The 24,004-nt window shown below is 36.8% G+C and overlaps 2 protein-coding genes across 2 annotated transcripts in view; both read left to right on the top strand.

Annotated features, from left to right (window-relative positions):
- Positions 1–608: 608 nt before the first annotated feature.
- On the top strand, positions 609–20,650 carry LOC117331767. Its single transcript, XM_033890645.1, has 18 exons — positions 609–1,786; positions 5,162–5,241; positions 5,982–6,087; positions 6,527–6,601; positions 7,719–7,807; positions 8,452–8,525; positions 11,228–11,388; positions 11,737–11,795; positions 11,923–12,000; positions 12,636–12,696; positions 13,104–13,191; positions 13,514–13,692; positions 13,947–14,126; positions 14,358–14,397; positions 14,680–14,777; positions 15,054–15,128; positions 15,349–15,483; positions 19,229–20,650. The coding sequence occupies exons 1-18, from the start codon at positions 995–997 to the stop codon at positions 19,397–19,399; spliced, it is 2,541 nt and encodes an 846-aa protein (XP_033746536.1). The 5' UTR covers positions 609–994; the 3' UTR covers positions 19,400–20,650.
- A 2,659-nt stretch (positions 20,651–23,309) lies between these two features.
- The window catches only part of LOC117331093 (sodium- and chloride-dependent GABA transporter 1-like), a 34,499-nt gene continuing 33,804 nt past the window's right edge, over positions 23,310–24,004 (top strand). Inside the window, exon 1 of the mRNA XM_033889689.1 lies at positions 23,310–23,577. Coding sequence (XP_033745580.1) covers positions 23,310–23,577 — 268 coding nt within the window. The remainder of the gene's footprint in view (positions 23,578–24,004) is intronic.

Here is a 24,004-nt window from a genome sequence, read left to right as displayed (position 1 = left end):
TTCATATAGCAATGCCAACCAAAAGATTTAATATAGACTTAGTGCAAATCGTTATATTTTTATAAACATAAATATTTTGACCTTAGAAAAGCCTGGCTGAGGTCAATAGCTGGAGTTTAAACGATTTACGTTGTGACAGAGAAAACAATTGTAAATACAATGTCCAGGTTTCGTAACATCAGTCCTGCTGTATGTATTAGTGTTTAATATTCGTAACAAGTAAATGCACGTGACCTGATTAACTGATATCACGCCTGATCGCTAATTGACTTACACGACTTAGCGCTATATAACACGGCTATGTACTACTATATATACTGTATATACTAATCCTATACCATACTTAACTCTTATATAATGTACAAAACAAAATCATTTGAAATTTTACTCATACAATGTAGTTATCATTTTTTCTCTCATCAATGCGCACGTAAAAAAGTGGAAGTGTTTTCCATTGATTTAGGTTTATTCAAATAAAGCATAAATTCTAAAAACGTACCAAGCGATCAGACCTGGGTTAATCTCCCTGCTCAGTGATTGATCTTAGTAATCCCAGGTGGCTTATCGATAAGCAAATTTATATTTAAGTAATTGACGGTATCCTGAATTAGTTGGCCGTGTTCTCAGACCACGAAACTATTTTGTTTTATTCTAGGTGAACCTGCTGAAGCATACATTGGAGAGAAATCGCAAAAATGTAAGGGAAAAACATTCAGACAGAATTTTATCGTCCTATATCATACAGAGGGATATCTGGGATGGAACCAGGCATGTGACATTTGAATTGTCACTTAGCCAACAGTAAAATGACGTGTTTCAAAATTCCGATTCTAACCGATGATATGGGATTTTAAAGTAATTCCTGGAATTTCTTTATGGATAAAGGAACATATTCCACCTGGATGTATTGAGTTTGTACATAAAAAAAATAATCATGTGCTTTTATAAATCAGAATAATATCATCATAAAGGACTTTTTTAATACTTTTTCACAATGGCACAAATTCTAGCGGAGTCGCCAATTGGACGCGGAAGGTTCTTACAACCTCTTCCTGCACTTCGGGAGCAATCGAAACTCTCGGATGTTCCGTCGTTGAAAAAGATACATCAAAGAAAGAAGTCGAGAAGATCTTCCATGATTAACATACTCCGACAGGATTTAAAAGAGATAGACTCCCTACCGGCTGTTCGGAAGTATCGATATTCATTAGACAGTGCAATGGACGATGCGCAATCAGAAGTCTTCTCGACATTAAGTACAAGTCGTGTCCATCGTAGACGAAGCTCTTTCCTCGATAAAGCTGCTCGCCGTCGTTCATCTACCTTATCGGACAGTTCGGGGACTGATATTCAAGTGACAGAGTATGAAATGAAGAAGATAGCAATGCTCCAGTCCCTGAATTCAATGGGCACGAAACTTCCAAACCGGAACCGGAACCGCCAGATGTCCACCACTAATGAAGTGGCGATGTACGAGGAACTTGCCTTAAAGAAGAAGACAAGTCTAACGAACAGGATGCTAGGGTTTTCAACAAATAGAAGTACAAGACCGCGACGCCGAAGTCATTCGAACGAACGGACTTCGCAATCTACACCTGTGAAGACACCAGAACCGACACAGGAAAACAAGGAAAAAATGAAACAAATTGTCGACGTAATGAGAAAAAAGTCTAACTCCTCACCAGTCACGGCTTCCGGTCCGACAAAACGTCCATCTTTAACAGGGTCGGATCCTGGAAGCGAGATTTTTAATAATTTCCGTCGAAAACTGATTCGGAAAAGGAAGGTAAAGACCCTTTTGTTATTTTTTTTATAATGGCACTTATAAATTCTTCACATACATAAGCAGTATTCCATGTATATTTTTAATAATACCATTTCAAAGACCGACGGAGACATTGTGGATCAATATGTTTTAAGATAGTCTATCCCTTCGGATTGTATGGGATAAAACTCAAGTTGATAACTTTTATTTTAATGGTAGGTATACTTTCACCACAATAAACAACAACAAAAAACAATGCTATCACAATACAGCTACTGCTATGGTCACATATAGATGCATTTTCGTGAATTGCTGGAGCGGATTTTTAAGGAATATCTTTTTTCAATGAATTCGCTTTAATAACATAATAACTACATGTACATATAACATGAAAATTACATTCATGTACATACATGTAGTATAACCAATTTACATACTAAAATCCAGTTCGAATTTAGCTTACACTTTCGGAACGCGAAATAAGTAACCTGCTTTGCAGGTTCTCTCAGTCCGCGTTAAAAGAACTGTTCTCGCTATTTATTCATTTTTTTCTGCCGATTTCATTGTATTTCACTGATCTCTTTTAAGAAATAAAGTTTGATAATTATATACATGTACGTGTCGTTAAAATATCTAATAACTCTTTCTTAAACATATCAAATGTCCAATAGAGCTCGTGGTGGAATCTTCAGTAGCCATACACAGTTAACCAGTTGTGTATTGTTATGACTCCTTATAATGTATTAGATAAGTGTCTCTATGGACAATATCAATAGTGGGCATGACCAACGATCTGTAATGTTACAGAAAATGATAACATGTGCATTCAGCTCAATTCATGTTGTAGAGTAGTTGAATATAAGATTTGGTAAAACAGACATCTAAGTCATATTAAAACTTGTAACAGGTGTTGAAATGTCGGTGTAACATGTAACAGGCAAATGAAGTTGATATCAATGTATTGATCACAGAGGAAAAGTAATCTTCTTTACAAGTGGCCGACGCGGTACTTATATTTTTCCTTATCAGATTTCCTTGTTTGTGTAGCATTTGTTGTATTTACCTATGTCTTAGTTTCCACGTGCTTTCACCGTTAAATAGGTACACAACTGCGTGTCAATAGGAACAATTCAACCGTTTTCTTGTTACGTTGATCACTTTAATCGTTCTGTTGATCACCTTATGATGTCCTCGAAAGGCAGAAAACGGACTTGGTACACCTTACTTTACAAACAAAAAACAAAAGACACATAAAACTGGGCCAGACATACAACTGAAATGATTGGTATGTACGGTATACCACAAATAAATGGTATTTGCTGTTGTACCATTATTTCAACACCGGACTTTGAAAGTACGGCATATATCATACCTCCATATCTCATTTATTTTACAATATCATAAATGTATAATTGTTTTTACAGTACGTCAGCTACTGTTAATATTGTACATCAGACGTATGAATTACACTGTATCCATTTTGTTCATTTTGTACATAGTAGAAAAAATATAGCCCCGGTACATCAGGCGCGAGGCACGATGTGTAGTATACTGATGAAACTTAATACATCTATAACTATAAGTTGTTTACATCAGACATCTATAACTATAAGTTGTTTACATCAGACATCTATAACTATAAGTTGTTTACATCAGACAGTTGATGGCATATAACATAACATAACATAGCATATCATAACATATAACATAACATAACATATAACATAGCATAGCATAGCATAGCATAACATAACATAACATATAACATAACATAACATAACATAATATAACATAACATATAACATAACATAACATAACATAACATAGCATAGCATAGCATAGTATAGCATAGCATAGCATAGCATAGCATAACATAACATAACATAACATTTAACATACAATATGACATAATATATAACATAACATAGCCTACCATAGCATAACATAACATATCATAACATAACATACAACACAACACAACACAACATAACATAACATAATTCAACATAACATAACGTAATCTAACGTAGCGTAGTGTATCCTAACGTAACGTAACATAATATAATATAGAAGAATGCGTTTATTGCTGTAGTCGTCGGCTGTGGCTTTTCTATCTAATCTAAACAAATGAACTTTAGTAATTTGAAAAAAAATGTTTAAATTATTTGGTTTGATGAGCATCCGTGTATCACAGGGCCAGTCCTACTACTGGACAATAACACCTGCTATATAGAGTTGTGATTACCTGTCACTTGGCGGAATAACTGGTAATTAAAAGGTTTTCGACCCAGAGCTTTAATCATGTATTAATCCATCTTAAAACCTTTAAACATGTTCCCTATTAGGATTATAAGATTAAGCTATGTTCTGTATAACAAGGTATAACACTGCATATGGTCAAGACACCACAACATATCAAACAGCGAGAACATTAACGTCTATAGTTAATCAAATTATCGGTCGTGGTCAAAGTTCATTTGTACTTCAACATGCCTAATTTTCACACCTTAATTTTATCCAATGTTGAAATTAAGAAAAAAATCTTTCATCAAACACTGATGCTAAGAGAACTCCTTAAGTAATCATGCTAAGGCGATATATTTATGTTAGTGCAGTATTGTTTGACAGCAGCGGGTGCCACATATGGTTACAGGAAATGGCTGACATGTGGTGACAGGGAACGTTATGACTGGTTTTACATGTGTTGATAGGAAGCGTTTGACAGGTTGCACATGTAGTGATAGGGAACGTTATGACTGGTTCCACATGTGCTGACAGGAAGCGTCTTGACAGGTTGCTCATGTGGTGACATGGAGTGTATGACGGGTTCCACATGTGGTGACAGGGAACGTTCAGACATGCTCTCCATGTTGTGAGAGAAAACGTTTGGACGGGTTGAGCATGTATTGATAGGAAACGTTCTGACAGGTTCCACATGTGGTGACAGGAAACCTTCTCAAGGGTTCCATAGGCGGCACAAATTGCATTTTTGACTTTTATTTATTAATGCTACCTTTACATGCACGTCGATTTGCTTGGTTGAATTTCTCCAGTCGCGCTGTTTTTTTGTTTGCTTTTTTGTTTGTTTGTTGTTTTTTTGTTTTGTTTTTTTGTTTGGTTTTGTTTTTGTGTTGGTTTTGTCCTAACTGAGGATTTACGGCTCGTTTCAGTGGTTAGTCTTTGGCTCTTTTAGCTACACGGGTTAACAGCCACATAATGTCTGATTAGTGAACGGATTGTACAAACGCCACACAGGATATAGGCACACTTCAATCTAATCGGCAGTGATGAAAGCTGAGATAAGATTAAATACTCTGATAATGTGTCTTGCCCATTCTTCTTTTAGATACATATATCGAATACTGTTTTTAATTGATCAGTTCGTTAAACTTCCAGGGAAGGCCATTCCAGAGGTTTCGACGTCTAGCCAAATTTTTGGTCGTGTTACTGAGAGCCTGGAGAATTCACTCCCAGTCGTAAGTAACTGTATATGTGACATGAGAAAGTATTTCACTGGTCGTACTTTGGATAATGTGATATTTAATCACAATAATATATGTGATATTTAATCACAATAATTTCAGATAACGAATTGGAAATACAATAATATCATTGATTTCGATGAGATGAATCCTGTACCGATTAGTCCCTGGTTCGTTTATCCGTGACCTACCTACGTGCTACATATCGTGTGTGACGAGTTCCTTCCTATTACGGGTAATATACAAAATATAATTGTATCGGTGTTTAGGTATCTGTTCTTCATGATGCTATTTTTGTTCTATTTTACTTGTTTCGAAGTTTTTAATTTTTAATTTTTTCGTTTTTTTGTTCTTTTTTTTTTTTTTTGTTTGTTTGTTTGTTTGTTTCTTTTTTTTTCTCGCACTAGGTTTATTCTCAGCATCAATGCTTGGTTTCAATGCGACATAAAACATACTGTATGTATTTCTTCTATAATTTCCTTTGTTCACAAAAATAGTGACATTACCTTACATTCACTTGTTTCGAAGTTGATGAGATTGATATGAAGCTATAGTATCTTGTATTTTCCCAATCCTTTTGGTTCCTATAACGTACGACGCATCACAGGCGTTTGTAATATTTCTAATTGTTTATATTTATTCAGTATAAAACGACAAATGCCTGTGAATGCACGGATGTAAAGTTTTTTATCCGTGATACTGAGTGGGTAAAAGTCTTTTTTTTACGATTTCAGCGTGGGTGAAATCCTGGGACATTTTGACACTTTGGATGCCATGACAAATTCAGCGGGGGCTTCCAATCTACTTTTTGACATTACCGACTACAAAGCTTCAAAACAGGTAACAATAATATAATAAGTCCAAATTATATGGATCAATAGAATAGACCATCATAAACACAGCACCTGATTATTTTTTCATCAGACTGTGATATGAAAAGGTATTTATGTCTGAAATTGTATCTTGACATGCCATTAGATAAGATATAACAATGGAATTATTCATCTTAAATTCATTCCTAACTCTTTCGTAAATAACATACTTTCTCTAAAACATTTGGACACATTTTGAAAAAGGTCAATGGCAGACAATTCGTATAATGGTCAGAATTAACAGATGATCAGCTTTTTACCATTATTTTTGTATGGCGAATCAATATATTAATTTTTAGGCGGAATCACGTGACATAATTTAGGTAAATACGAATATATCTAAAATATAATTACGTAATAAATTATGTTACCATTTTAGCTTGACTTTCGATGATTTTACTTACCAGGCTAGCGTGTCTAATGAAACAAGAAGGATACTTGAAAAACGACCCAAAGAAAGGACAGAAGAGGAGATTCACTACGTAAGTTACAATCGAATGATTAAAAAAAATTGTTTTTGGATAATTTAAGCAAGTCGTCGCGCTGAAAAGAGATCAGATGCTTGCCCTAATTGATACTTTAAGCACTATTCTACCATGTTTGCTATGTAACGCCAGTTTTGATTGGTTTAAAACCATGTATTATTTTCCAATAACCCACGCTCGTGCCAATAATACACGGTCGTGAGTCACGGCTGTTACAATTTTAAATATCTAATATTCACCCGTTTCATAAAAGGTTACTATAGCCGATAGGGCTAATGGGTTAGTCTTTCGATATATCTTTATCACGACGCGAGTTCAAATCCTACGGAAGCCCCCCCCCCCCCCCCCCCCCCCCCCCCCCTTTTTTTTTATCCCTTTTTTTTTAATTTTCAAAATCAATGCCATATGATAGATGCTCTTGATCGTAGTACTGTATTGCATGTATATTTCATCAACCAATAATACAATACTCAAGAAATAAATTACAAAGTTTTCCCGGGGTTTCTTTGCTGTTTTTCTATTAGAAAGAGGTCGATCTCAGAACTAAACAGTACATGGTAGAATATAAATAATCAACTTTGACTCGTGTATTGTTGCAGGATATACAACTCGGACTCGGATATTTTGCAATTCTAATTAATAACTCAGGCCTGCGGCCTTCGTTATTAATTTAATTGCAAAATATCCTCGTCCTCGTTGTATATCCTGCAATAATACACGAATCATCGTTAATTATTTCTTAAATAAATTGTTTAGTCGCCCAATGGGATTGTCTTGTCCGGGTGCTGTAACTGACTTAAACCTCGTATTCAACAGACATTATGATGAAATAGCTGTTAATACTAGTATCTGTAATTCTACCCGTTACGCATTGTACGTCTTACTAGATGTGTAGATTTAAAATAGATTTAAAATTATGAATAGTCAACAGTTGTTCTGCGATTAAACATTCTGGCTCAGTGATGTGTTTTTCGGTTCCATTTAGCCTATAATGGTCATCTATTTTGAAGACTCGGTTTTCGTTATGTCTGTGTTAGAAAGGTTTGTATAATTGCTAAAAGGACGTGATATTTAATTTTGATATTGTGGTACAATGGTTTGTCTATTTCTACAGTTACAGACGGCGCTGAGGAACTACAAATCTATAGCAGAGTACCCTGTCAGGATGCAAAAACTCATCGCTCAGAGAGCCTGGCTGGAATCGTGAGTTTTATTTGTAAATAACAAATATATACTACATTGGATCATACAATTAAATGTTGATAAGATTATCACAATCTAAGATCATTACATGTGATCACCTGTCTCTAATGTGTGTGATTAGAAGGCTATAAATTGCCAGTACAATTCCCGAATTGGCCTCGATTCATCAAGTCGAAATTTTGAATTCTTTGAAATTATTAAATTGTTTTTATGTTATGCCATAGTCATTATATATATATTATCTAAAATCTTTTTATTTCATATTTGGTTTTATGATACGAGTCTTTGAAGTTTTTATTTTTGTGAGCCTTGGCGAGCAAAAAATTAAAACTTCGAGACGACTTTCATCAAATGATATGAAACATAAACAAATTTAAAATACCTTTAATTACATAAGACAGACAACTTACATTGTGACAGGCTTTAAGTGGAGGACAAAATGAAGCGGAGAGAGTCGTTTTGTTGCGCCATTCCAATTTATGACGTCACAATAGATTTCTGATGACAATGAAAAACAGAGACGAATTCACTGGAAAACAGACCTACATGTATTGTGAAATAGAAATTACTATGTATGTAATATATAAGGCAAATATTTTGCAAGGAAAAATACACCTATTATGATGTACCTCATTTTTAAACAGATACAGCGCTAAACGAGTGATAGTAAGAGAGGGACACATAGCTCGTGGCTTTTACTTCATTCTGACAGGAGCAGGTAATTGTAGAAACGGCGACTTTACCACAAATAATATCGTCAGCACTTATGGCCGAGCACTGATGACCGAATGTTTTGTTTCATAAGTGGTAGAAAAGGGCTTCAGCGTATCATTTGGGACAGAGCAAAACAATGGATTGTTGAATGACTATAAGTTAATTAGCTAATAATTGATTAAAGAGGCTTACCCGCAGACGGACCGGTAAACGGCACATCTCCGATCACTAAATAAACTTCAGTCTATGTGACAAAATTAGAGGCTTTCCGACTTTATTTCTTGAAAACAATTACAGAATATGTATTTAAAAGACGTTTTAAAACTCAACCTGAGAGGGAAATGTATGGAATATAACGGCAAATCTTCTTTGTAAATCGCCGCTGCCTTTGAAGTTATCACTGTGCGGCACTGTGCACGTGCTTGTTTCTTTGATGTGTCAATCAAATTAGACTTATTGCGGGTTGCGATTAAATAAATAATATTTAAAAATGAAGTTTTAATATCACTTTTCAGCGTTTTATAAGGAAAATAAAATGAAAAACTCAACAATTCCAACAATCTGTCATGTGTAAAAAATCTTTTTCTATTAGCCAATTTTTCTGATCTCTCTGCGGGCAAGCCTCTTTAATTAAACGGCATGCGACTATCATTGACGTCAAATACAGTGGCTGGCGCACATGCTTATCAAATGACGTCATTAAAAGAAGAGTGACCATGGATGGTCAACATATGTCCGTTTCACTTTGTTAATTACTTTTTTTCTGTGATTTTTACAGCTGTGAATACCATGGTAACAGCTTAAAAATTGCTCAAAAATTGCAAAATATTATGATATTTGATCCAAAATGACAATTCTCTACACAATATTTTTTCTGAAACGAATTTGAAATTAAATATCTCTATCCCAAAGACAGAATTTATCTTGTTTTGTCATATGTTGTAAATTAAGTGTTCCCGCTCTCCAACCTTGATTATGAGCCTCCATTTTTCGCTGTAGGCAAAACTAAATTTCCTGTGTAAACACACTTTCGGAAAATCCGGAACCAATTTATTAACTTTTTTTTTTGACAAATGTGAAGCCTGTATGTACTACTTCATACTGAATATACCAGTTATAGTGTACGTTTATTTTTTCATTTTTTTATGCATATCATAATACAGGAGTTATTTGCTTAACAAATAAATCGCCCATGGCCAGGGTGTGTCCTACTGTAGTGTGCTACCTCCGTACCCATAATGTTTTAATAAGAAGTGTAACACTATGGAAGGAAACCATTCAATGATACAAAGCTAGACAATTAAAGAATTGTTCTATGTATTGTGTCTGTGTAGAAAACGCTCTCTCGTGTCAATTGACATGTACCTAAATATGTCTGGGTACCTTTACATAACGTGTTTTCGTTCTACATACACAAACATTGGACACACGTTTCTACGGCAATACGACTCCCATATAGAAAATACCCTGTATTCCATTCATCTTGCATGCGCATTACAGACTATCTTCTTGGATGTCGGCTGATGTTCCTTTAATGCGATTTAACCAATATACTAGAGAATGCTTCGTTTTGATCGTTCTGCGTTAAGCACCATCGATTTGCCCCTCTTGAGTTGTAATTACATGGATAGAAGTGTTGAAGACCTATGACAGTCATTCCCCGGAGAACAACTCGGCCAAGATTTCATACAGATTACAAATCAGTGTTATATTGTACTGATAGTCACAAAAATCGTTATAATAAAAATATTGCAAGATATTCTTGGCAATATGGCAACATATCCACTTAAAAAAAAAGTAATGACACTTACCTGAAATTACTGACCCCCCCCCGACTTTAATTCAATAGCAATTTTTTTTTATTAATGTCTTTATTCAGGCAAAACATGTTACATCTGTATTATATTACAAATATATCCTCTCACAGGAGGGCTTGCACACGTCATTCATTTCTTTTTTTCTCACATTCAATAGCAATTTCGCTAATAGTCCTTATTCTGTACAAACTAAGCATATTTCGATGATAGCCTGTATTCTGTAGAGACTAAGCATGTTTCGATGATAGCCTGTATTCTGTACAAACTAAGCATATTTCGATGATAGCCTGTATTCTGTACAAACTAAGCATGTTTCGATGATAGCCTGTATTCTGTAGAGACTAAGCATGTTTCGATGATAGCCTGTATTCTGTACAAACTAAGCATATTTCGATGATAGCCTGTATTCTGTACAAACTAAGCATATTTCGATGATAGCCTGTATTCTGTACAAACTAAGCATATTTCGATGATAGCCTGTATTCTGTACAAACTAAGCATATTTCGATGATAGCCTGTATTCTGTACAAACTAAGCATATTTCGATGATAGCCTGTATTCTGTAGAGACTAAGCATGTTTCGAGATTCTTATTACTTTAACATTCTTCTTATCTCACAAGGTAATGATGATAACGTGGCTCGGTAAATCAATAACGTCACGTTTGAGAACTATTTTTTCCTTCATTATTTATGAAATTATGATGCAGCATGATAATTATTCCTGCATAAAATTTTGATGTATTTTTCGAATAGATATATGCTGTTTTAACATCGAATAATAGGATAAACGGGATTATAAAGTATATTTTCCAACATGAAGTATCTTACCGAGAATGAGTTTTTTGGTTTGTGTTTACCGAGAATGAGTGTTTTGGTTTGTGTTTACAGCTGTCGTCTCAATGATGGACACTAAAACCAAACAGGCAAAGACCGTACTTTTTCTGAACCGAGGAGACAGCTTCGGGGAGCAGGCGATAATGACACAGTCCTTACGTCAAACTACGGTCATATCACGTGAACAGATAGAACTGCTTGTCATGGGTGACACGGTAAATATAGGCGCCTGTTGTTTGGACTTGTCGCTGCCTGAAAAAACCCCAAACAAACGAAAACACACACACACATCCCCTCACCAAAAAATAATTAAAAAAAATAATAATAATAACAATAGCAACAACAAGAACATCGAAAAATTCAAACGATAAACAAAAAACAGAGTCTGTTACACTGCTGACGTACCACATTACTAAGAGATATAACGTTTTTTTAAATGTGCGAGTAAGGATCCAATGGCTCAGATATATTTCTCTCAAAACATTAGGTTACTGTACAATGCATCACAGTTTCACATCAGGATTGATATTGCTTTATATATTGTTTTTATATTTTTCTTTTAGGATTTTGTGGATATCTTCATGTCTGGCGGCCTAAGAGATCCTAACGATCCCTTCCTTAGGTATTGGTATGAACCAAATAGACGTTTGATTTTCGCTACTATAGACATGTGTCCACATCGAATTACTACATCAATTTCAAGCCATATGCCCATATACATCATTTTCTTTCTTTTTGTATTTTTTCAGATCTATCCCATTTCTGGAAGATTGGCCGATGGAAAAACTAGCAGAACACCCGAAGAAAGCAATACTTAGTTATTTTAAGTACGAAACTTTGCTGACCTTGAACTATTGCTTACCACATTATAAACAAGAACCAGCTAATTATAATATTGTATATTGAAATTAGCTTGTCTGTCTGTTTGTCCGTCCGTAGAAATATTTTCTGGACAACTCGTCCTTCACTGGTGATCCGATTCCATTAAAACTTCACACAAATAGATCATTGTCCCTGCAACTTTTTTCCTCAAAAAATTTGTTGCTATGGTAATTAGTCACTTATATTTCAACAAGTTGGAATTAACATATACATATGCATTGGAAATCAATTCAAAATATGTAAAAACTGTATATCGCAAATAACAGGGAGCGGGGATGATTTACGTGATTTTAGAATAGGGACTATGGAACGTTTTTTAGGGTTACCATCATATTCTTATCTGGGAATATTCTACTTGTAGTGTTATTTATTAAGCCAACAGTAAGAAACGTTTATGTACATATTGAATTGAGTTTGGTTCACTAATTGGACATAACTTAATTTTGTACATAGTGTGTTCTAACTATAAATGGGCAACACAATGTTCCTATACACATATCAGAACAACATGATATCCCATATATTAAAACAAGTGTTTGTAACGAAGAATTTATGATGACCATTATGGCTTACATTCCAGGAGAGGGACCATCCTTGTACCTGACAGTAAACATAGCGAGTGGTTGTTTGTGGTCAAGTCGGTAAGTTTGGTTTATATATAACAAACACAATACATAGGTAAGTGTTACTGTTCGAGGTATTATCTGTGGGGCCAATATTAACTTATTTTGACCTGACATGCAGTCAATAACATTTTGTGACGTCAGTTTTATTGCGTATGATTCCATTATCAACGGCGACATGAATACTGGTGTTTTGAGATATTCTGGATACGCCACGAAGTTAACAGTTCATCAACGTGTCCCAGTAATGAAACATTTATCGTCTGTAGATAACTATGCAAATTTATCAACCATTATTATTTCGATTCCCACTTTGGTCATTATCAAAACCTTCTAGTTATACACTACCATAAACACTTCATCCAATGTCTATATATAACAAAGTGATACAGTCTCCATTGATGACACCACACCTCGAATTTTAGGGAAGCTGCAGCATATTCAAGAAGTTGGAACACGTGGATGCAAAAAAGTTCAAAAGGCCTACTCGACCGTTGGAGTATAGAGATAAATGTAAGTCATTTTCATATTTACATGTTCGTTAATGACGACGTTTTGTAGGAGATTGTTTCATGGTACCTTAAATAGTGTTAGTATATATGTTACAAATGTACAATTTCTTTGTAAAGCTACATTGGATTGTATATCTTTTTATGCTATGTACTCATTGGTTGTGTACTCATTGGTTGTGTACTCATTGGTTGTGTACTCATTGGTTGTGTACTCATTGGTTGTGTATTCATTGGTTGAATTGAGGACAGCGTGAATGTAATCCCTAACGGTGGTTTATAGGTGAATTAGTCATAAAAGTATACAATGTTTGCTTGGCCTTCAGTGGTGGAGGCGGCAAAGAATGATAAAGTCATATCACATGAAGATCAGATAACTCTGCTACGGGAAGACGAAATCAAACGACTCGAGCAGAAAAATCTCTACTTCCGCTTTTATGCACTTCCGGAAATAAACATTGCTACCAATGCTGCCTATCAAGAACTGAGGAAATTACACTTTGAGGTAAATAATTGGTAATTACTATTACACTAATAAATCATTTATTTTTTATCATATATTCAACAATTGTTGGAAATTATGATAATTATTTCATATTTTTGATAAATATATAGATATATATATTGCCGAATAAATAATCATAGCATAATTGAACTATAAGTGCCTATATCGAATGCGTATTCCTTAAAACTGAAGTTTCCAAATGAGCTTGCGATAGGGTGCACTGTCACTAGACATTTTCTTCTTTACATTTCCAGCATATAAACCAGAACAGCATCACGCGAGCGATAGGGAACTTAGGAGCAATGTCTATGCACGGTGGGGACACCGAGTCCGTTGTGACTGAGGCTGAATCTAAGTATAGAGAACATGCTCAGGAGGAGGTCAAAAATTTCCGGAAAAAATCCATCGCTAACCTGCACAATTTAGTCGCAAAGGTAAACATCATGTAAACTATAACCGAAATATTTCCAAAAGTAATTTTTGTGTTCTTGATAACAATGAATATATTCTCTAAACCCATACAAAAAATGAAATTATTTTCATGCACTTAATTATTAATTTATTGCGTTAAAATGTTTTTCACGAGGGACTTTTATTGAAATCGAATCACAAAAAAGTAATACAGTTATGAAGCAATTGAAAATGCTTTTTCTTATTTATTACAGGGCCCTTACCTAAAGCCTAAACAACTAATTTCCGAGGACGGTAATTACACTTGTACAACACTAGATCTGATTTACCTAAAGTTAAAGATATTTTAGTCAAAATAACATGAGTGTATATGACTGAAGTGTTCCTTGCGTCATATTAGCTCGGCTGTCGAAGCTGTTTACCACCATTCATATCTTTCTATTGGCATCAATGTATAGCCTTTCTTATTCATTTCTCCACAAATAAGGAATAATTCAATCGATATTGAAGTAGTAGTTAATAAATTGTCGGTTATACAACTGGGAATAATATGATATTCTTGTACAAAAATCTAAGGTAACCGCCCTTCGTCTACAACCACATATGCAGACGATTTTGAGACCGAGCTGGAGTGGAGGAGGAAACAAGTGACCATCCGTTCGGATACACCGGAGGTATGTCAATCGGAACTCCTCGGATGTGTTTAACAAATAACGTCTATCTATTGTATCCCGGATATGTTGTTTTTCAATGTTTACTTTTTTATGTTAGCTCCTTTCGACGTCTTCCTAGGCATCCGACTTTCCTGACAAAGTTCCTCTTCATTGTGCTTTTACATTTCAGTCCTATGACACTATCATGTGTCAATAAACTCTCCTCATTGTCTTTATCCATAATTATAATGATGTGAAGTAACATACCATACATCTGCTATCGGATTGTTTTTTTAGAGTATGCCCCCGGCGCCACAAGAAGACCCGCCGACGTTTATTGAAGTTCGAGTCCTTCAGAAAGGAATGTCATTTGTAAGTGTCCTTACAGCGATGCCAATTTGTGTTCATTTTTATTTTTATCAACAAGAATAAGTAAATAAAAATAATTTTATACAGCAAATGAACTAACTACTCTGGCTGAGGTATGCTATTCATGAATTCATGTAATAATTGAATAGTATCTGATTTTTCTATATTTCTCGAAATACATAAATTGTCACCGTGTCTGTCAATGAACCGTTACTGTTTACAGGGAATAGAAGAACTAGTTTTTGACAACCAGCCTGGATTCAGCCTCGTCAGCAATGGCGTGGAGGTTATGATGATTAATAAGAAATTCTACCAGGAATACCTCAATAATGATATGCTCGTCAGATTAATGGGAAAGGTTTGTCAATATTGTATAACCCTTTATAACCTTAAACTAGTAAATACTTACTTGATGGGGTCCTGATTCGATAAAATGTATTTTAATAACTTTTAATAGTCAATATGAAATATGAAGTTTATCAAAGGCAATGCCTATCTAGAGGTGAAATTTCTAGCCGACAACCAGTGTTTAGAATCTACTCCTATCTTGAGGGTGTGACAGAAATCTCCAACTCGAGGATGCTCTTAGTTGCCAGACCTGATATTTCTCTCCTATGAGATTTTGAGATCTTTCTGTCACCTTCTCGATGTAGAGGGTACTTATACTATCAATCTAACCAGGGTTCAGTTGTTCATATATTGTAATGCAGCACAATGTTTACCTGACGTGATTAAATTGTTTCCGATAAGTTATTGTATGGTTACCAAAATGTACTATGTGTCACATATTAGGTGATGACAGAGCAATCAGACCGTATGGGGTGACAGAGAAATCATACCGTATGGGTGACAGAGAAATCAGACCGTATGGGGTGACAGAGAAATCAGACTGTATGGGGTGACAGAGACATCAGACCATATGGGGTGACAGAGAAATCAGACCGTATGGGGTGACAGAGCAATCAGACCGTATGGGGTGACAGAGAAATCAGACCGTATGGGGTGACAGAGAAATCAGACCGTATGGGGTGACAGAGAAATCAGACTGTATGGGGTGACAGAGAAATCAGACCGTATGGGGGGACAGAGAAATCTGACCGTATGGGGGGACAGAGAAATCAGACCGTATGGGGTGACAGAGAAATCAGACCGTATCGAGTGACAGAGAAATCAGACCGTATGGGGTGACAGAGAAATCTGACCGTTTGGGGTGACAGAGAAATCAGACCGTATGGGGTGACAGAGAAATCTGACCGTATGGGGTGACAGAGAAATCAGACCGTATGGGGTGACAGAGAAATCAGACCGTATGGGGTGACAGAGAAATCAGACCGTATGGGGTGAGAGAAATCAGACCGTATGGGGTGACAGAGCAATCAGATCGTATGGGGTGACAGAGCAATCAGATCGTATCGAGTGACAGAGAAATCAGACCGTATGGGGTGACAGAGAAATTAGGCCGTATGGGGTGACAGAGAAATCAGACCGTATGGAGTGACAGAGAAATCAGACCGTATGGGGTGACAGAGAAATCAGACCGTATGGGGTGACAGAGAAATCAGACCGTATGGGGTGACAGAGAAATCAGACCGTATGGGGTGACAGAGAAATCAGACCGTATGGGGTGACAGAGAAATCAGACCGTATGGGGTGAGAGAAATCAGACCGTATGGGGTGACAGAGAAATCAGACCGTATGGAGTGACAGAAGAATAGACCGTAATGAGAGTGACAGAGAAATCAGACCGTATGGGGTGACGAGAAATCAGACCGTAATGGGTTGACAGATCGATCAGACCCGTATCGAGTGACAGAAAATCTGACGTATGGGGTTACAGAGCAATCAACCGTTTGGGGTGACAAGAAATCATACGTAGGGGTTGGACAGAGAAATCATACCGTTTGGGTGAAGATCGATCAGGCCGTATTGGGTGACAGAGAAAATCATGACCGTATGGGGTGAGAAGAAGAAATCAACCGTATTGGGTGAGAGAAATCAACCCGTAGAGGTGACAGAAATCATAACAGTATGGGGTGGACAGAGAAATCAGCCGTTTGGGGGTGACAGAGAAATCAGACCGTAATGGGGTGACGAGAAATCTAGACCTGTATGGGGGTGACAGAGAAATCAGACCTGTATGGGTGACAGAGACATCAGACCGTATGTGGTGGACAGAGGCGAATCGGACCGTATGGAGTGACAGAGAAATCAGACCGTATGGGGTGACAGAGAAATCAGACCGTATGGGGTGACAGAGAAATCAGACCGTATGGGGTGACAGAGAAATCAGACCGTATGGGGTGACAGAGAAATCATACCGTATGGGGTGACAGAGAAATCAGACCGTATGGGGTGACAGAGAAATCAGACCGTATGGGGTGACAGAGAAATCAGACCGTATGGGGTGACAGAGAAATCAGACCGTATGGGGTGACAGAGAAATCAGACCGTATGGGGTGACAGAGAAATCAGACCGTATGGGGTGACAGAGAAATCAGACCGTATGGGGTGACAGAGCAATCAGACCGTATGAGGTGACAGAGAAATCAGACCGTATGGGGTGACAGAGAAATCAGACCGTATGGGGTGACAGAGAAATCAGACCGTTTGGGGTGACAGAGAAATCAGACCGTATTGGGTGACAGAGAAATCAGACTGTATGGGTGACAGAGAAATCAGACTGTATGGGGTGACAGAGAAATCAGACCGTTTGGGGTGACAGAGCGATCAGACCGTATTGGGTGACAGAGAAATCATACTGTATGGGGTGACAGAGAAATCAGACCGTATGGGGTGAGAGAAATCAGACCGTATGGGGTGACAGAGAAATCATACCGTATGGGGTGACAGAGAAATCAGACCGTATGGGGTGACAGAGAAATCAGACCGTATGGGGTGACAGAGAAATCAGACCGTATGGGGTGACAGAGAAATCAGACTGTATGGGGTGACAGAGAAATCAGACCGTATGGGGTGACAGAGCGATCAGGACCGTATGGGTGACAGAGAAATCAGACCGTATGGGGTGACAGAGAAATCAGACCGTATGGGGTGACAGAGAAATCAGACCGTATGGGGTGACAGAGAAATCAGACCGTATGGGGTGACAGAGAAATCAGACCGTATGGAGTGACAGAGAAATCAGACCGTATGGGGTGACAGAGAAATCAGACCGTATGGGGTGACAGAGAAATCAGACCGTATGGGGTGACAGAGAAATCAGACCGTATGGGGTGACAGAGAAATCAGACCGTATGGGGTGACAGAGAAATCAGACCGTATGGGTGACAGAGAAATCAGACCGTATGGGGTGACGAGAAATCAGACCGTATGGGGTGACAGAGAAATCAGACCGTATGGGATGACAGAGAATCAGACCGTATGGGGATGACAGAGAAATCAGACCGTATGGGGGTGACAGAGAAATCAGACCGTATGGGTGACAGAGAAATCAGACCGTATGGGGTGACAGAGAAATCAGACCGTATGGGGTGACAGAGAAATCAGACCGTATGGGGTGACAGAGAAATCAGACCGTATGGGGTGACAGAGAAATCAGACCGTATGGGGTGACAGAGCGATCAGACCGTATCGAGTGACAGAGAAATCAGACCGTATGGGGTGACAGAGCAATCAGACCGTATGGGGTGACAGAGAAATCAGACCGTATGGGGTGACAGAGAAATCAGACCGTATGGGGTGACAGAGAAATCAGACCGTATGGGGTGACAGAGAGATCAGACTGTATGGGGTGAGAGAAATCAGACTGTATGGGGTGACAGAGAGATCAGACCGTATGGGGTGAGAGAAATCAGACTGTATGGGGTGACAGAGAAATCAGACCGTATGGGGTGAGAGAAATCAGACTGTATGGGGTGACAGAGAAATCAGACCGTATGGAGTGACAGAGAAATCAGACCGTATGGAGTGACAGAGAAATCAGACTGTATGGGGTGACAGAGAGATCAGACCGTATGGGGTGACAGAGAAATCAGACCGTATGGGGTGACAATGAAATCTTGAATAAGTAAAACGGGAGACAAAACTGTGAACGAAGAGAAAAATACAAATCCATCATGTTTATATACCAATCTATATTGTAGACATATCCTTACCCTTCCGATTACGACCTGAAAAAGAACCTGGAACTTCAGTTGTCTTGGGACTATCATCGAAAGGCGGAGGTGAATAATACCCTCAGAGAAATCCAACTGAAGAAGGCCACGCCAGGGGATGCAAGAGCAATCTTAAAAATCCCCGCAGAAATCAAATGATCAGGAAAAGTGTAATAAACGTTTGATTAATTACAACGATATCCTGACATTGATAAATTTGAAATGCAAATTAAGGTTCATCATTGTATTAACATTGTACATGTATCCTAAACCACCTATCAGAGGATGACCAATATTGTACATGTATCCTAAACCACCTATCAGAGGATGACCAATATTGTACATGTATCATAAACCACCTATCAGAGGATGACCAATATTGTACATGTATCATAAACCACCTATCAGAGGATGACCAATATTGTACATGTATCCTAAACCACCTATCAGAGGATGACCAATATTGTACATGTATCATAAACCACCTATCAGAGGATGACCAATATTGTACATGTATCCTAAACCACCTATCAGAGGATGACCAATATTGTACATGTATCCTAAACCACCTATCAGAGGATGACCAATATTGTACATGTATCATAAACCACCTATCAGAGGATGACCAATATTGTACATGTATCCTAAACCACCTATCAGAGGATGACCAACATTGTACATGTATCATAAACCACCTATCAGAGGATGACCAACATTGTACATGTATCATAAACCACCTATCAGAGGATGACCAACATTGTACATGTATCATAAACCACCTATCAGAGGATGACCAATATTCACTGACAAGCACATCAGGACATATTATATGTAAGATATTAGACTATTCAATAGGAATTTTAATGTGGATATGTTATCTATTTGTTCCCTCACATAAAAAGGGAGGGGATATTGCTGTGATATAGGTGTCAGATGTGCTATAAGACTAAAACCCCTATACTTTCAATGATAGGACAATGGCAGATATTTCAAGGTGACCATTGAGTCCGTGATGAAAGGAGAAAAAACACCATATATTCGCTGACAGATAATTCACCTTTTCAATATTTGGTGATAAGGGCATTGTTTGATTTGATAAGCTGAGCAAATATTCAGTGTTAAGGACAGCAATGTGATTTTCTAGCGTGCTGTCTCATAAGTGATTGACTGAAAGAGAAGAAACAATAATTTTTGAAATGGCCATTTATTTACGTATGACAGCCAGTTGTAACTCACTTAAAGGAAGCCACTCGCACATTCTATAGATGATGCTGCTGCTGCCGATGTATATATGTTAACGATTATTCTGTGAATATGTTTACATATATATCTTTATGCCCGTCTTCCTGCCTGCTTGAGTTTGTTTTCCATTTTTACAGTGATTGTTAAATAAATATTTTACTACATACATTCACGTGCATGTCTTTGGTGATCTAAAATGACGATTCCCATTTTGGCTGTTATGTGCGTTTTTATATAATGAAGAAAACGCATTATTTTCGGCTTAATCTATACGAATGGACTGGTACTTGTTTTACTCTTAAACTCTTGATCTTAGTGAAAAGGTTTTGCAACAGCCGCTTGTTAAAGTAACACATGCATCGGAATCCTACATTTTTAATGAAAAATCTTGAAGGAAACTACATGTATGTTGCACAAATAAGAGCCAAGCTTATTCTTAAACCGAGGAAGTTGCACGCTATATTGACTAAGTGGGACATAGGTCTTTAAAAGTGTTAAAAGGTATTTTTCAGTAACTGGTAATCATCTATAATCATCTGTAACAAAATTCAATCAATTACATAGTTTCTCCCAAGAATAGTAAAAATAAAGCTAAAGATAAGAAATCGGTTCCAATCTGCTTTCTCTTCCTAAATGTTCCTTAAAATGTTTTGAAAAATGTTTACATTAACATTTTTAACATGTTTTGACCGTTTTGCTTGTTCTAATTCGCCGTATCTTACACGTGAAGAGTTACTAGGATTTGAAAATGAGGACAAATCTCGTCTTGTATGTTGTTGGTGATCGTAATTACGATTATGAATGTCATGAATACTTTTTGTTTTTTATGCATCATACGTTAAAACGTTGACACTACGAAGACAAACTGAGGAGTCACGATAGGATGAACCAGCTGTATAATGACGGTTTATCTATCAATCTGCGCATATATTCGCCTTTAAATGTCTTATTGTTGTTTTTGCTTTTTGTTTGTACAATCCAACTGGGACTGTTATTTATCTTTAATGTAGAACAGTCGATCGTCTTTGATGCAGACAGAGGTAAAAACAAAATAGATTTACATGGGAAGCCTTGGAAATATCCACAGATAATAAGATCGGATGTTACGAAAGTGTCTGTGCATCATTGACGACCATGTAAAACTAGGTCAAATTCTGGTAACGTCATGCTCTCAAGATAAATGATGACAACGTAACCATTTTTTATCAATCGCCATCGAACACATCTAACGTTACATTGTATCAGGAGATACTGTTCTATCGAATGAGATCACGATGTCCAAATAATGGTGTATTGACGACCTGCTACTCCCACATCAAACAATTTTTAATTCCGTCTATGCGAAGTTGCTGCTATCGCAGATGGTTCAACATGTGATTTTAATAGTATAATTCATAAAGACCATTCTCTCCATGTTGTAATTTTGCTAGCGGTGCCGATTCATTTCTTCAGCAGTAGGCGCACAAAGACTTTTGTTTGGCAGTGACACATCCGCGTTTACAGTTCAATTAAAGCATCAAATTAACTTCTGTACTAGAAACAAACCTGCACACACGCACGCTAGTCACATGGAAGTTATAATCAAACTTTGCCTTATTTTGCTGAATACATTCACACTTTAAAGATACAGCTGAATAGTTTAATTAAATGGATTTCTTTACAACAATATTAAAACATGCAGAGACTTGCATACAAAATAAAAAGCTTTGTATCAATTTCGATTAGGCACAATTACGATATCCTGAAAGAGGAATTGATGAAGAATCCTTTACAGATTGATTGTAATGGATTCGAGTACTAGTACCATTTTATAGTACGGTGTAAAACAATTGAAGAACATGACGTGTACACATACTGATATGAATTATACAGATTCCAGAAGTTTTGATTAAATGTTTTTGCTAGCTTGCAGAAAATTGGTGACAATTTATGCAACCTAGAAGTCGTATTTGTCGGATAACGGTATTTCGGATTTTGCACGTATTTAATTCAATACGATTCAATCAGTAAAACGTATGTTCTAGAGCGGCCTGCTGAGACCTTGCAAATTAGATACACAGCTGTCAATAACCCTTTGCCGTAACAGCTAGCGATTTTCCCTCCACAGTCCACTTCTCAAAATGACATTTCGATACACCGAAATGAGCGGCGTGTAAATCCGGAATTAATTTGGCTTCCTCTGAACGATTTATTGGTATTTCCGCCGATTTGTTGCGACTTTATTAAGAGTTTGGCAATAACAACTGATGGCTGTTACTGACAGCAATTTTATAAAATATAATCACAACTGTTTATCAATACAATTCTGTTTCATAACGTCGCGAATTAAACTGTTGGGACCTTTCCTCTCTGATCTAATAACCCAAATCTTTCTGTACAAATATCTGACGGACATTTGTCGCATTGGCATCAGAATAGGGTTTTGTGCACTCTGCCACAAACCTGTTTTAGACAAGCACTTATTTATGTAAATATTACCTAACTGGGAACAGAAACAGGAAAGCTCAAGGATAAATTCTGACAATTTTTTTCGATGTTTCATCCAGTGCGAACTATTTTGGAGAATTACAATAATCTGTATTGCTTATTTGCTGAAAGATCGTGCTACTTTGGAGGGATATTATTTCTGATGAAGGAGACAGCATCTGTATAGAGCTACCGATCAGTGATGCGTTTTGTTACAACAGGAGAAAGTTTTACGCAATTGATATCTACAAATTTCTTATATTTCTAAAAGATCCGGATCTGGTGACGACTTCCGTTTTTATTTTTCACATTTTGGTTTTGAGTAATGATAAGAACGTTTGATTAAGTTTCAATCTACAAAATGGAAAACGAGAAAAATATTCCACAACAGCAAGACAAAGAATTGCAGCAACAAGCTCCGAACAATGAAAGGACAAGCCTTACGGCAAACTCCAGCGGCCAATCACCACAGACTCCAAATTCTCGTCCGGTGGAGCTGAAACTTGATTCAAGCGAGGAACGGGAAACATGGAACGACAAGATAGAGTTTATCCTTTCTTGTATTGGTCAGTGTGTCGGCCTAGGGAACGTTTGGAGATTTCCTTATCTCTGTTACAAAAATGGAGGAGGTATGTATACACAATAACAAAATCATTTGTCTCTATTTTCATTTAAGGATGAGTCAAAACTCACGGAAAACGATTTTAAGAACATCGCTGAAATGTTTTGATCGAAATAATAACATTTCGAGAAAAGAATCCGAAAATGAAACAAAGAATTTAATGTTAATACATACTAACTGGTTATTCGTAATTGTTACTATTTATCATACAAATAAAGTTCCTAGCATATCTTAATTACCTTATTGTAAGATGTAATGCTACCGGTGTAAGATCGATATATATATTATTTCACATCAAATTATATCTAAATTGTTGCATCCTTAGGTAGCGTTAGTTTGAGTGAAGTTTTTTTAAAATAATAAATGATTATTTAGATATATTCCCCCTGAAATATTCAATATAAAACTGAAATGTAATTTAGTGTTCAATATCA

This window comes from Pecten maximus, chromosome 7 (assembly GCF_902652985.1).
Source record: "Pecten maximus chromosome 7, xPecMax1.1, whole genome shotgun sequence".
NCBI classification, from domain to species: domain Eukaryota; kingdom Metazoa; phylum Mollusca; class Bivalvia; order Pectinida; family Pectinidae; genus Pecten; species Pecten maximus.
Note: the sequence above shows the minus strand (reverse complement) of the source record. Positions and strands in the feature narration are given on the sequence as shown.

Excerpts from the sequence above, each read along its gene's own strand:
- LOC117331767 (XM_033890645.1), top strand. The coding sequence starts at position 995 with ATGGCACAAATTCTAGCGGAGTCGCCAATTGGACGCGGAAGGTTCTTA. Across the intron at positions 1,787-5,161 it reads AACTGATTCGGAAAAGGAAG|GGAAGGCCATTCCAGAGGTT; the intron begins GTAAAGACCCTT and ends TTAAACTTCCAG. Across the intron at positions 7,808-8,451 it reads CAGAGAGCCTGGCTGGAATC|ATACAGCGCTAAACGAGTGA; the intron begins GTGAGTTTTATT and ends ATTTTTAAACAG.